The 14,545-nt window shown below is 42.5% G+C and overlaps 1 protein-coding gene across 1 annotated transcript; it reads right to left on the reverse strand.

Annotated features, from left to right (window-relative positions):
• Positions 1 to 18: 18 nt before the first annotated feature.
• Positions 19 to 13,534, reverse strand: LOC113997302 (thiamine transporter 2-like). Its single transcript, XM_027739037.2, has 7 exons — positions 13,466 to 13,534; positions 10,680 to 10,834; positions 9,530 to 10,346; positions 7,901 to 8,093; positions 6,195 to 6,336; positions 1,729 to 4,971; positions 19 to 100 (listed from the first exon to the last, which is right to left on the reverse strand). The coding sequence occupies exons 2-6, from the start codon at positions 10,827 to 10,829 to the stop codon at positions 4,792 to 4,794; spliced, it is 1,482 nt and encodes a 493-aa protein (XP_027594838.2). The 5' UTR covers positions 10,830 to 10,834; positions 13,466 to 13,534; the 3' UTR covers positions 19 to 100; positions 1,729 to 4,791.
• Positions 13,535 to 14,545: the final 1,011 nt, after the last annotated feature.

Here is a 14,545-nt window from a genome sequence, read left to right on the forward strand (position 1 = left end):
ATAACTCAGATCGAGGTGCGTTGGCCGTGGTAAACTCCGGTCTCTGTTATTGTCTGTCAAAGGTTGTTCTCGGTGAGGTACTTAGGGCTGGGTGCACGTGCTGCAGGGGAAGAATGAAGTTCCATTACAGTCTCATTTCCAAATAAATGAGTGGGCAGACTGTGAGATTAAAGCTCATTCTCAGGGTGCTGTTGATATGCAGCCTGAGTGCCAAGTGGCACAATGACAGTGCGGAGTGTTCTCGCAGACAAAAGAAACCACCAGCCAGCTCAGCCCATTGCGAGCTCAGTTTCTTCAAAGTGCTTTAACATTCATCATATTTCTTGCACTCCAGTCATTTGAGAGGGTAGAGAAAGACGCAGAAACCATCTGCTCATGGTACCTGCTCAGACTTTGAAAAGAGAAAACTTGACTTCACTTTTAGAAATGATGATCAAAAGGAAAAGGAGACTTCTTTCTTCACCGTAGTCGGCAGCAAAAAAAGTCTAAAGAGATTTGTTTTTTTAAGCTTATATTACTTGTTTTGCATTAAAAAGTCAATTTCACTGATCCTGAAAACAAGTGAAATAAGAATGTTCTGAATCATAAGGGAATGAAAGCAAAGCACTAACTGATGTTTAATCATGCAGTTACAAGCTATTTCTTTTAAATTGTTGAATTCCACTTTTTAGCAGGCACTTTTTCAAAAGTGTTTCACTTGCACTGTAAGATTGTATTTATTAAAACTTAGCATAAATAGTATGTTATAAAGACAGTATTTCTGTGACCTCAGAGGACCGTTACAAAAACCAGCCCTAATCCTTGAAACCTGATTTTAAATGATTGCCTTTGTTATCATCTTTCTCTTACAAATCATTATATATAAAGTACAGCCTGTGCTACCTTTAACTCAAGACCTAATTTGAAATGTTTTGATATGTTACCTTTTCGAAATAAAAATATATTAAATCCTGGGCTGATCAGTAACATCCCCATAAATGTTTTATCACCTCAAAATGCACTGAGCAAGTGAGTAGCCACCACACTCCCAAATAACTCCAAAGGTAATGAATTACCTGACAAACCTGTGACTGTGGTGCATTTCTCGTGGATTCATGTGCAGTTCCTCCTAGGATGACTTTGTCTTGCAGAGGAGAAGTCAGAAACCACCCTTTAGGTAGTAAGAAATTTCTGTGTCTTTTTTTTTTCTGAAATGTTCTTTCTAAACTTGATGAAATGTTACCAGAATTTAAATAATAATAATACTAACTCATCACAGCTCTTCTTGCTTGCAGAACTTGTCCATGAAGATTGTAGGGGAAGCATTCTCCTTTACAGGTTTTATCAGCAAACTGAGTTGTATTTTTATGATAAAGCTATAATACAGCAGCTAATGATTAATAAAACCTTCCATGGCAAGAAAGCAATCAATGATTGCATTCTTTATGTTAATAAATACCTTTAAAAGCTCTGGTCTCTGATTCATGGATAAGACAGAGCACCAGTTCAGCACAGCTTGGGCTAACACTGGCCCTCCCCTGTGCATAGTGTAGTGGCCTCTGGGCTCATGGGGTCTCTTCTGACCATCCTGGCCTTGCTAGGGGTTGGGAGGTAGGATATGGAATGTCTCATACTATTAGCTGGCCAGTAATTACTTCTGTATAAGGACTGATCTATCATTTAAGGGCAAATAGACAATAAGATGAGCTACTAAATCTGGCTTCTAAGCTAAAAAAAATCAAAACAGACCTGCTTTAGAGAAATGCTGTTGCTTTGCTTTCCTGTACCTGTTTTTTCAGACTGGACTCCCTCTGTCTTCCAGGGTTCGCTAGAGGGTGGAGTGAACCCTGAGGCCGGTGGTAGGATGTGTGTTGGCACTGGCAGTGGGTGCTGTGGCCCTGGCACAGGAGGGGCCCCTTTGTGAGCTCGGCAGGGCCTGGTTTGGTTCTGCAGGTTTGGAAGGTTCTCTCGGTGCTCAAGTGTGTGGTGCAACCAGGCAGGCAAGTGCTCAGGGGGGCCAGGTTTGTCTCTGCACTTCCACCGAGGGCTTCTGAGGAGGGGAAGGAGCCCTGGGGAAGGTGCTGCTGGGTGGGTGTGCTGCCGGCTGGAAGGGGGCTGCTGGCCAGCGTTTCTCTGGTAGCCCTGGCTAGTGGTTGCATGCTTTGAATCCAAAGTACTCTGTTCCTTCCTTGTTTGCCCAAACTGGCCTTACCAGCTTGCTGGACTGTGTCTTCACGTAAGACTTGGGCCCAAACCCACTTATGCTTCAAAGGCAGTTAGTGTTGTATTTCGAGGGGTTGTAGTTATGGGGAGCAACGAGCCCAGCTCTGGAGTTTCATGTTTACATGGAATCCTTTAACATGCTGGAAGAAAGATCAGCACTTAATACTAAAAGTTGCAAGGAGAGGTGGATGTGTTGAGTTTCCTTTTCCTGCAGAATTAGACAGCCTGTAGTTCCAGCCTTGCTTATAACCTGCCAAGCCTCAAGTATCTTCTCTCCAAAGAGTGTGTAGGTACACAAACACACAGGTGGATGTGTGCATCTTACTCTTTTAGATTAAATCTCTCGTTGCTGGGTTAATTCTGATTACTTTGTGTAATCAGAATTAATTTACCCTGTGAAAGTCCAGGGTAAGACAAGGCCTTGCCTTTCTCTTCCTAACGGTCCTAAGAACTGCCCTCTTCCTCCTCTGTTTCCCTCCTAATGCTCCCCCCAACTTCCAAACTCAAAATCTTTCTTTCGGAAATTGGAGAGAATAGGATTAGATTTTTTTTTCTTTAAGGTCTTATCTGTTTTCTGAAGATGGGGCTCTCTACAACTGCAAGCCAAATACACTGTGTCTGCTTGGTTTCTTTGCTCCTCAGTGACATCCCACAAACAGAGAAAGCAATGAGCTCTAATCAGAACATAAGAATTTTCATGGTTCTTTCTACCAGTTTTTCTAGCTTCTTTCCTGCAGCCAACTACTGGCATTATTTTTTTAAGTAATAACAAAAAAGTTTCACATGTTGTTGATTCCTTTTGTCAGATGCTACATGGAAATATTTGTTAACTTTCTGTGCCAAAGGCAGTTTGAGACCATGGTCATGGAGCTGAAAACATTAAGTTCTTCCTTTTTCATTTAAATACAAAGTCTCTTTAACTTCTAGTCAAGGACTGGCACCTACTTCTAAACTAAATGCCTCAAAAGGAGATTCCTACTCACAAGGAAGAATAGAATAAATTAGTCCTTGCTCTTCTGGACTCTGTCCCTCATTCTTCACGCAGGAGTATCGTGCTCTCAGTTCTGCAGCAATAAAAGATACTCACTGCTCAATGCAAACTAAATACATCTGATTTTATGAGTGTATTGATTAAACTGTTCTGCTTAGAGCCAGTTTACAATAGAGAATGTCCACACAATGCACAACAGTAAACAAAAAGCCTAAAAAAACTAACCAGGTTCATTTGTTCAGATCCTACTGATTCTTCTTGTGACTTGTAACAAATTGCTTCTCTCCTGCCTGCCCTCACCTCTGGGCACTTTGTCTGGTTGCAATGTGTGACTGGTATAAAAAGCAGGTATGTCTGTACAAATGATAGCTTGTGTCTCTGCAGGAAAAATATTATTCTGTAAATGCTAGATGTTTTCTATTTTTATTACTTAGGTGTAGGTATTGGAAGCTAGAAGCAAACAGCAGTACAGAAATAACTTTAGTATATGGATATCAATCATATTAAATTAGGTATTCACCATGAAAACTCATTTATAGTCTCTTGTTTCTTCTCCTGGACTAACTGTCCTTTGTGTTGGACTAAATTAGCTGTAGGACTTGAAGTTTCTTGATAAATTCTGAGATGCTGACCCTGCCAAATTCTTGGCCAAGATCAGTGGACCTCCCTCACTTGGCATTCAAAAGCACACATGATGTTTGTTTCAGTTATAAATCTTCTTGGATATTCCTGTTAATCTGGAATTTTCCTGTGTGGAATCAGCCATATTTCTCCACAATGTACTTCTGTAGTTTTAGTCCATACTACTTAAGCCTCTTGATAGCTTTTTTCTTTTCTTGTTGAAATAGAAAGACAGTCAGTCCTGAATTTAATTTTACCGGGAGCACGAGCAAAGGAGAGGGGCTCTTTCATTTTGTTTGGACTTGGAAGTTTCTTGCTTCTCGGCAGAGATTTCTATGAAGTCAGTGAAGTGGTTGCAGCTTTCAAATGTGGGTCAAGCAACAACTGTGGTTTAGCAGTGCTGGAGTGAAACCCCTGGGATGGGATGTGCAAACCCTGCACGAGGCCCCCTCTGACGTGGGCTGTTCAATTAGGCAGGAGGAGCCTGTCAAACCATCTGCCTGCACTTTAGGAAAGAATATAATGATGCAGACACAATCCTTTCTGCCTTTATTCAGAACAAGGGATGTGCAAAGAGAGGACAGACCCTTCACCCACGTGCAGGAGCAAATGTGGTTGGAAACAGCTTTGCCAGCACCACACACAGGAGCCAGAACAACAAGGCAGGATGAACTCTGATCTTTGCTATCGTGCACAGGGAGGAGATGAAAAGGTGGTGGTTGTGCTTCTGGGTATAAATTACTGCTGTTAAGCTCTTTATAGGCAAGTAAATAAGAATTTAAAGCAATTTAGCTTTTATTCTTGGCACAGGGCCGTTATGTGAGCTCTGAGCTGGCATATGTTGTGCTGAAATGCTGCAATGATTCAGCGCAGCTTTCCAGGGCTGTGTTGAATGTTCTTCTTGCACTGCTGTTCCCTGCATGCTGCAGCCTGAGCTCTTCTCCCAGGAGGACCTGGCCAAGGAGCCTGCCTGCCTCCTACAGCCGTGTCAAATAGCCTGTAACAATCTGCTCCCTGGATTCGTGCTCAGCATGGTTCAGCTGCTCTTTGCAACATCTTGCTATTTTCCTTTTGCATTTGCTTGAGACAAGCACACAAATGCTTCTGATCATGAAAATCCCGTGTATGACTGCAAAGTAGCTGCCATAAATTAAAAACTGGGAGAGGGAGAGAAAAAGGCAGAAGAATTAATGAAAAATGCTTTAGGGAAATGCTGCTGCTTCTGGAGACGACAGACACTATGATTTTCTTTACCTGTGTTCTGGCACGGTTTCTCTATGTTCAAGTTTTTGCTTTGTGATTTGCTTTTCCAGCAAACATCAGATATTTGTGGAATGAAGAACTGCCCTTTGCTTCCATTCCTTATGCCTCTTAATAAACATCAGAGGGGGAGCAGAATAGGAACAGATATTTTTTTCTATTAGTGCAAAATATAGAATTAGCTTCGTTACCCACGTAGTCATGAATAATGTAAGTGAAGAATCTGAGTTCATCCTTGTTTTGCTCTTACTTGCACGTTTCAGTGCTGTCACCACAGTGGTTTCTGTAAATACACTGTGACTTTGTATCACTGTTTCCAACAACAGCGGCATGGCTATTTATGAGGTCCTACATATTCCTGCCTTTCATTTTAAAGATTTAATTTTTAATGTTTGATTCAATCCTTATTCTTTTACAATAACTTTTGCCTTCTCTGTGCAGAATAGCTGGATAGCTTTAGTCTTCAAATCCAAGGGAGTAGGAAGCTGCCCAAGCTGAGAGCCCATCTGAGAAAATGCAGAAGTCAGTACATCTCAGGTGACTTCAACATGGGTGGCATTGGGCTGGCTGAAGTCTCAGCCACTGCTGTGAGACAGGATATCCCATCCCAAATTAAGTGCCCAGGCTATGGGCAGAAGACTATTACACATGTTGAGATACAGACCAGGTTTGATCCTGAGCTGGAATTAGAAGTCAGATGTCCCTTTCACTTGAGCTGAAATAACTCCAATAATCCAGGCTGTGTCTCGTGGTTTGAACAGCACTGATAACATGTGGTTATGTTGATTCTGCATCTGACAAAACCACTCTGAGTTTTTAGGGAGAGAGGATGTTATTCTGTGTCCTATCAATGACCAAAACTGGTCAGATAACAGGGCCTGAATAATTATGTTCTGGTGTATCTCCTTTTAACTAGTCAAAGACCAGCATCTGTAATCCTAAATGCATGAAAAGGCAAAAGGAAGAATTACGACTGACCTGAGAGAAGAACAAGATGTGCAGATTTCTATAGAAAAAAGAGGGAATTAAGTTGTCCTTTGGCATAGGAATACCTTTCTTGGTAAACTTTTGAAGACAGATTGGCAAAGCAGTAAATAGAATATAAGGTAATAGCACTTACCTGAGTCACTATGTCCAGCCCCAGGCCTCTCGAATCCACGACAACAACTGTAAGAATGGTCTGAATCACCAGGGCAATGAAGTTGTTGAATCCAAACATCAAAGCATAGCGTTCCATGCTCAGATTGATGGCAATCTGGAACCTAATGTGAGACTGGCAGGTCAGTGACTTTCCAGTTATTGCCCTCCAGTCAGTCAGTGAAGAGAAATGATTCATGGAGATGATACATCAAGGGCACAGTAAACAGTGCTTCATTTGTTTGTTTGCTTCCTTGCTTACTCTAAAATAGAAAGCCTTTAGTACCATAGTGTATTTTGATGGTTTTTTTTACTTGTCTGTGCTGCTTTTCCAAACCATACTATCAGGTGGTTGGTACAATATCAGTTCTCTTTAACCCTTTGCTCCTTCTCAACCCCCACAGACTGTGCCAGACAGGCTGTAAAGTCTCCATGGTTGGGGTCTTTCAGAGACCTGGCCAGGCAAAGCCATGACCTGATCTGGCCGTGGCAGCAGTTCTGCCCTGGCTGGGATGTCAGACCAGAAGGTCACTGTGGGTATCTTCCAACCAAATTTTCTGTGATGATGTGAGTCACTTTTTGCTTTGGGGCTTGACAGTGGAGGTAGCATGCTGTTTATTTCTGTCAAGAGCCTGTAGATTTTACTTGCAATATCTTTTTGATGATAGTTAGAAATCTTTCCCTGCAATATCTAACTGCAGAGTTTATATCTGAACAAAAGGGTATTATTCCTTCAGGACTCACTTTAATTGATTTTAGCATGTTTTTTATGTGCAAGCTTGGACTCTTTTTGTTGTTGTTGGTTTTGGTTGGTTGGTTGGGTTTTGTTTTGGTAGAATATTTTGAAATAGTTCAGGTGTGATTTACTATAATGTGGTAGCAATAAACCAAAATGAAAACAAAGAGTTCACTTGGCTTCATTTGAGAGAGGCATAATCTTGCCATGCATTATAATTTTAGCAGGTTTTTTAAAATGGTTTCTGACTAATTTTGGGTTTTGACATAAAATGCATCTGGTATTTCTGTTAATGAACTAGTGTGGTATGTCTAAAGACATTCCAAGCAATTAAATAACTGGAGTAATAACATATTTATTGCACAGATTAGATATAATATTTGCTATTAATATTATTATTATAGCTTGGTCTCCTAAGAGATCTTGTCCAGTGCTCTCTTTTACTCCTTCTTTACATCCTAATATCTTTAAGTATTATGTGTATAAAATTACATCGGGGAATGCTCTATGTCAAATCTTCTTGAATTCATGCAGTTCATGGCATGCTAAAAGGTTTATCAGCAGGTGGTCTAGACATTATAGGATGGCTGTCAAGGTATGCTTGTCCCTATTGTTCACTTTGCATCTTTCCTGCAGGAAAGAAGGAAAACAGCTGCTGCATTTTGCTGTTACCATTCCCTTTAGTACTAGTTACCTTGTACTTTGTTTAACTTCTGCCTAGTTAAACATTCAATTTTGTGAATATTCAAAAATTTTGATAATTTTTCTTTTGTGGTTGTTTAGAAGAATGAAAACAATATAATCAGACATTTAAGTGTCCTTGTATTTACCTACACAGTTATGTCTAGCATTAGGTCCTCTTTCTCTGAGGAAAAGGAGGGATGCCCAAAGCAAACTGGAGGTAGGGTCAGCATTCTGTGCATAAAGGCAGCACTGTCAGGTTTTATACTTACGTTGCTATTGTCAGGAGGAGCATATAGCAGGCCTTGAAAATGAGATAGCCAGCATAACACGCCCAGATGTTGGTAGAGAAGTGCATGAGAAACAGAGAACCGGCATCTACCGCAGAGAAGATCCCTAAAGCCAGTTCTCCAAACAGGTCCCAGTTAATTTTCATATATTGTACTAGGAAAGACGTTACTGAGCCTAGAAAAAGAGAAAAATGTGTAAATGTTGTATGTGTTCCATAGCCTGTATCATCAAATCTTGCCACCCTCACGTGCCAAAAGGCAATACCAAATAATGAAGTGTAGTTCTGAAATTTGAAAGCATTTCTGATGACTTCTGCAGCCATGCAGATGACTAGTCACTTTTAGACAACTGCATAAATCAAGTCTCTGCCATTCTGTTCTTAGTGCTTTATTCCACTTGACAGGATAAACTGTAATGTAGAAGGATTGATTATTTGGCTGTCTGTACCCAGCACGTATCTCTAGGGAGAGAACTGGGAACACAGTTTGGAAAGTTTCTTCCAGCTTCTAGCTTACTGCACAGCTAGGCTAGTAAACCTGCTAATGTAGCAATTTAGCTCTGTGCACCTCATAAAGGAGGTAAGCTGCCAAAAATGAATTTTGTGAGGTATCAGGAGAGTGTATCCAAGGAAAAGATAAAGGATAAGCACTGTTTGCTCTTGGTGGGCCTCCTAGAAGGTGCATCTGTTGCAAAGATAAGCCACCTGATTTAATATCTTCTGTACTTCTATACGGAGAAACAGGCAATTCTATGACAAAGAGGAATTAATCAAGGAGAAAAATATTCTAATTCATGATTCACTTGGTCTATTTAATTGCCTGCCTCAAGACAAGAGTAGTATCTATTTCTCCTTAATGACTGTAAGGATAACCTGAATGACTAGGTGTGATGTAGACATGTTTATTTTCCCTGGTGGATCACACCCCAAAGTCCTGTGCAAGTTCTCTACAGCAGCACAATGTGATTATGTGAAACCCTGCCAAGGTAGGGTGGTGTTCTCTGATGTTACCTTTTGATAACCTCACTTTGCTTGTGTGGTGTGAGCCTCTGCTCCTGGTGCAAAAGTGGAATACTTAACATCAGTCGCGTAAGGAATTCAATGGGGTCTTTTTCTGCAAATCTCTGCATCTTGCAATGACTAAAATTCTTCTTTTTTTCTAGCTGCACAAGAGTATTTCACTAGAAAAAGATCTTAATTAGAGGATTATGTTCTTTTGGTGTAAAATATTTAGGAATAACTTCTCCCATCTGTGTAAGCTGATAGCATTGTTATGGGAACAGTGCCATACTGTTTTGGGAAAAAAAAACAACCACTCGATAGCCTCATCCAAAGACACACGAGTGCCTCTGAATGGATTTACCAACTGGATATAAAGTCTGTGTAAATTGCACACTTTCTGCATACTGGTAAGACAGAGTTGGTTATCTCGTCCTAAAGAAAAAGCAGCATAACTCATATTTGAACTGTTGTAGATCAAAGAATGAGGTCTGGAAGGCACAGTGTGTGCAGTGGCTCCCTGGAGTGACTGCAATAGAATAGCACTTTAAAAGCTTTCTCAAGTAAAACTTTATAGACTGCCTTTGTGATCAATGTTTAGACATTAACTTACTCAGAAAAGTTGCTAGTGCTTCGACAGCTCCATTGTACACTGCGGAGCTGTGAGAGGGGGCTCGGAAATCCCACAGCACTTGGATATAATTCAGCACTTGGTTAAAGCCAGCCGTAGCCAGAGCCCACCACAGGGACCAGTAGAGAAGTTTCCTGGAGCTGTAGCAATCCCTCAGGTCCTTGCTCAGCTGCACCAGCACTCTGAGCATGTGATTCCGGGGCTTGGCATTCCCAGCCTGCTGTTGGGGTGTTGGGCTCCTGCCAGCGCAGTCGGAGCTCGTGTCCTCTTGGCAGCTCGAGGGACGGTCAGAACCGGCCGGAGCCACAACTTTGTCAGGCCCTGGGAGAGACTGGGAGGCATCTTTCCTGTGGAAGAACATGCTCTTCTGGGGCATGGGGAGGAAAAACGCACACAGGAAGGCCAGGGCCACGGAAGCCAAAGAAATGGCGTTGAGGTAGAAGTAGGACACATCTGCCAAGGACACCAGCAGCTGTCCCAGCACGGCGGCAACAGTGGCTGCCACCAGAGTGCTGCTCCTGCAGTAGCTCGTCACCCTCTGGTAGCGGTCGGTGCTGACCACGCTGTAGATGTAGGCGTAATAGGCCACCTCAGTGGCCGTCACCATCCCGTAGAAGAATTCCACCACCTGCATGGCCAGCACTCCGTGTGCGAAGAGGAGCAGGAGCCAGGTGACGATGAGGCTGATGCCCTGGAGGAGGAGGACGGGCTTGTAGCGCAGGTAGTCTGTGAGCAGGAAGACTGGGAACAGGAGGGCGAGGTAGGAGTATGTCCAAACAGGCAAAATCTGGTTGGTAACCTAGAACAGAAGAGGAAATGTCTGTGCCTTTATTCTCAGGAAAAGGAAGTTCATGCATTTTTTATAGCTTTGTAGAGGGAAGTTTTTGCTCTGAAGGAATTCATAAAATATATAACCACACTGAAGCAGCATGGGGCTGTTGGGCAGGCAAATGGATGTTAGATCCATTAAATGGATCTTTTATTTATGCTGTCTGCTGCAAACTGTAACCTGCCAAAGCTGATTACAGTTATGCTTTTTTTTCTTTTGATCTTTGTTTAAATACTTTAAACAAAGTTTTCCTTTTCTATATTTGCTGCTCCAAGTAAAAGAAACATCAGAGTAAAACCATACCTCATCTGTGGTCAGGTTTTTATCTGGTCCTGTTAGATAGGGTGTTAGGAAAGGTTCTGATGGTTTCATCATGTAGAAGAATCCATAGAGGCAGAGAATCAGGGTGGGAAAAGTCCAGGTGTTGCTTTTCTCTTGCTTCCAGCAGCCCATGGCCTCTGCAGCAAAGCCAAAGAGAAGGTTTGTTAGAGGGATGATGCTGCCTATGCAAGTGCAAAGAGGTCTTGTAATTAATTTCTATTTTGTGGTTTCTAATGCTAAGGAGTGCTCTTTAGAGGTTGACAGTTGGAAAACATTTTTCTTTATAAAGTGAACAGCTTTTCCTTACATTTGTCTGCTGCCTCTCTGTCTTTGTAGAAAGTGCATAAAGAATGAATTGGAAGATCTTTAACTGGGAGACAAACTACACTGTCATTCAATGTGCACTGACCAAGATAAACACAGGAAAAGCCTTTCTAGACAGAAGTGGCTGAAGACAGCTGAGCATGGAGATTTCCCTTGACACCACGACTGATCACAGCCAAGCACCTTGTTGAGTGACAAGTAACTAGTTCACAGTTGCTGTTTTTTCTCCCTCGGCTCCTAGATGTGCGTGTCTTTCCTTTCATGGAGAGCTGGTAACTCTGAAGCCCAGCAGGTGGGAGTTGATAATAAATACACAAAGGATATCAAGCCAGACGGTCATTAATGGACAATCTGGAATTAACTGCATCAGAAATCAAGTTTGGATAAAGACATCGTATCTTCCATCTATAAAACTGGTCACGGAAGATAATAGTCTGTACTAAAATGAAATGAAGCAGATATTTTTCATGTTGTCTCTAGGTGAGATGATGGAATAGATTAAAATTTGCTACTCTGCTGGAGAGAGCCCAAAGAGAAGTAAAAAAGGGTGTCATGGGGGCATGCAAAGGAAACAGACAGTAAGTTATAGTCCATATTCATGTTGGTATAGGCAATGTCAGGAATCTAAATGCATACAGTTTATCTTTTGAAGCCCTTTGGAGGTTGTTAATAAGCAGATGGGATTTCCACCATTCTACTTTTGGTTTTTATCTGCTTCCCTCCTGAGAATTTCTCCCTTAGGCAAAAGTTTTAATCTTAAAAATGAAGTAGTGTTTTTCCTCAATTTTTTTTGTAAAAACTGAAGAAAGAGCTATTCAGCCAAAAATATTCATGTCCTGATGAGTACATTTCTCCAGACTGGATGGACAGAGGATGCTCTTTCTCAGGATGTGATATATATAATATATAAGGCAGTAGGCATTATGCATTTTCTTTTCTAACTTCGCAGATGGCAGCACATTTTACTAATGGCCTGATGCACTAAGAGATGGGTGCAGATCAGGGGGAATTGGAATTATTTCCTTTGCTGCATAACGTGAAAACATCAACATTAGAGGACTTGCGGCAGAAACGAACTCAGCTCTGTAGTGTGAACCACTAGAGGGCAAGGCAACCCCAGCAAAGGGAAAACGAGTACGGGAGGATTGTGAGATACTCCAAGCATTTAAGGAAGGAAGCGTTTCTACTCCTCCTCCCTTCCCAGTTGTTGTAATATCGGTCTGGCTTTGGCAGGACTAGTTTCGGCCCTGCCCAGAATAACACTCATTTAGTCACCATAACATCCCTTTGCTTTTATTTCACATGATAATCATTAAAGCTTTACAGCACCCTGATGCCATGTGAACGCTTCATGTGGTATTCTGAGATTCTGAGAAAGGCATCAAAAAGAGTGGGGTGAAGAGCATCTCTTGCACTGTAATGAAGGACATTTGTACAAGTTAGCTCTGTGACTTAGCCAGGCCATACTTTTCCCTTCCCATCCTAGATTCTTTGCTCCAGTCTGTTTTGGGACTTCCCATGTTTGCTCTCCCCACAGCAGGCTGTGTGACACAAGGGCAGAAGGTCTCATGGATCCTTTCAAAACGTCCCCCACCTTGGAGGTGAGTGGGGCAAGCTGCTGTCTGCCCAGGGTTTGCAGGTTGCTGTGTGCTGCCCCTCTGATGCTGCCCATTGGTGGCAGGGCTGCGCCTAATTAGTAATTTATGGTTTGACTGTATACAGTTTGACTGTATACAGAACACCAGGTGTGCCCTGGTCTCTGCATCCCTCCAGCCCCAGCACATGCACTGTTTGGGGGTTTTGGGTAGACATGTACCTCTGGTCGGTAGTTTTTGAGGTGCCTGTGTTAGGCTGGCAGGGAAGTCAGATGAGAAGTTTCCCACTTGAATGAAGCAGCTGTGCAGAAAAAAACCTGCCACTGGTGCTGAGCTGGGAAAGGCAGTGGGCTGAGGGCTCTGAGGGCAGCCCACTCTGCCCTTGGGGAGTGGGAGGTGGGTGCCACCCCATCCACACTGGGGTGTGTGTTCTCCTCACACCCCAGCCCTTGGCCATCAGTGCAGCCCCGGCTCAGCTCTGCAGCTGCTCGTATAACCACTCCTTCCTGCATTCATAACCACAAACCTCTGACAGCGAGAGCTGTGCCTTGGTGCATTAGGGGAAAGGATCCAACTTGTTCCCATTCAGTCACCCCATATGGTCACTTCATATTTTATAAATCTAGGCTTTTCTTAACTTTTCAAGATATGGCAGGATGCCTTGGTGTTATTCTGCAGCAAAACAATTCTCTGTTTCCTCCTGCAATTCTTGGTGCCCGAGCTGTCAGCTCTTCTCCCACACAGTCTGACCCAGCCTGCCAGTTCCCCACCAGACAGCTCTCTTCTTTTCTCCCAGTTTCCCTTGCCACTGGAGGATTTCTGATTTCCAGTGTTCATATATAATCGTACCTTGTCTGCTGGAGCTCTTCCTTTCTTACTTCCAGGGGAAAAGTCTCCTTTAAGTGTTTCCAGTCTTTCTTCTGGCCGTCCTGTGTGTATTGCAGCTACTGGACTCTGTTTGGGTTTTATGCTTTTCCTGTTTTTCTGGTACTTCAACTTGCTCTGACACCTCCTTTGAAATTGCCTCCAGTTGGCTTTCTTTCAGCATCCACGTTCCCTTAAAGGAACAGCCAGATAATCCTGGCCTGTCTTTGCCCAAAGGCAGCAGTAAATCAAGATCAAAACTACAGTTCGGTGCGGACTGGCACATAATCATTAGAGATAATTCTGTTCCCAAAGAATTTTGGATCTATTTGACAGGATAGGTGGCTTTAGACCCACCTGTCCTTCAAACTGCTCTGTATTAAAGATGGAGCAGTAGCTATGTGTGGGTAATGACAGAGGAGACAGAGAGCAGATACCAGTGTTGTAAGATTTGAATGTTTCCCCACTACATACTTGGGGTTTCATACTATTCTGGGAAGTTTAAAAAGTAAAACACCCTTGACTTGTTTCTTGGCAAATTTCTCAGGTTTTGTGCTTAGGCAGGTTCTCACAGTTCTACTGAGGATGGAGATGGCCCACAGTCAGCTTCAGAAGATTCTGTGGGACTCACAGCAGTGGAGTACACTCTCTGAAATGTACAGGTTTTCACAAAAAGGAAAAATCCTACAAATCTAGATCCACTCCCACCCTGTAGACATGTAGGTCTGGAAGGAGGCATATAATAATTACTTAGGAATGTGAGCAGTGCAGTAGGAAAATGTAATTTGTAAATATTTTTAAATAACAGTAAATTGTCCAATCAGAGGAAGGCAGCATCTTGGTTCATACACAGTAAAATGGAACAGTAACTTTAGGGACATAAACATCAATATGAAAAACACATGAAATTCCCTGGGTCAGAGGAGTTGCCCAGCTCAGCCAGTCCTTTGCCTTCAGCCTTGGCCACATTTTGTAGCCTTTTTGCCTCCTACTCCTCGACAGTCAAAGTTACTAGATTAGTGATGTGAGACTGGCCATCCCTGCCTATTTCCTTTGCAGTTTGTT

The sequence above is a fragment of the Pipra filicauda genome, unplaced genomic scaffold (genome assembly GCF_003945595.2).
Source record: "Pipra filicauda isolate LSUMZ 115617 unplaced genomic scaffold, ASM394559v2 scaffold387_size670060_pilon, whole genome shotgun sequence".
Lineage (NCBI taxonomy): Eukaryota > Metazoa > Chordata > Aves > Passeriformes > Pipridae > Pipra > Pipra filicauda.

Bases quoted from the DNA above. Each gene is read 5' to 3' on its own strand.
- LOC113997302 (XM_027739037.2), bottom strand. From the start codon at position 10,829: ATGGGCTGCTGGAAGCAAGAGAAAAGCAACACCTGGACTTTTCCCACC. The intron at 6,337-7,900 runs GTAAGTATAAAA...GTCTCACATTAG, and splicing joins CTCCTCCTGACAATAGCAAC to GTTCCAGATTGCCATCAATC. The intron at 4,972-6,194 runs GTAAGTGCTATT...TCCCTCTCCCAG, and splicing joins GGCTGGACATAGTGACTCAG to TTTTTAATTTATGGCAGCTA.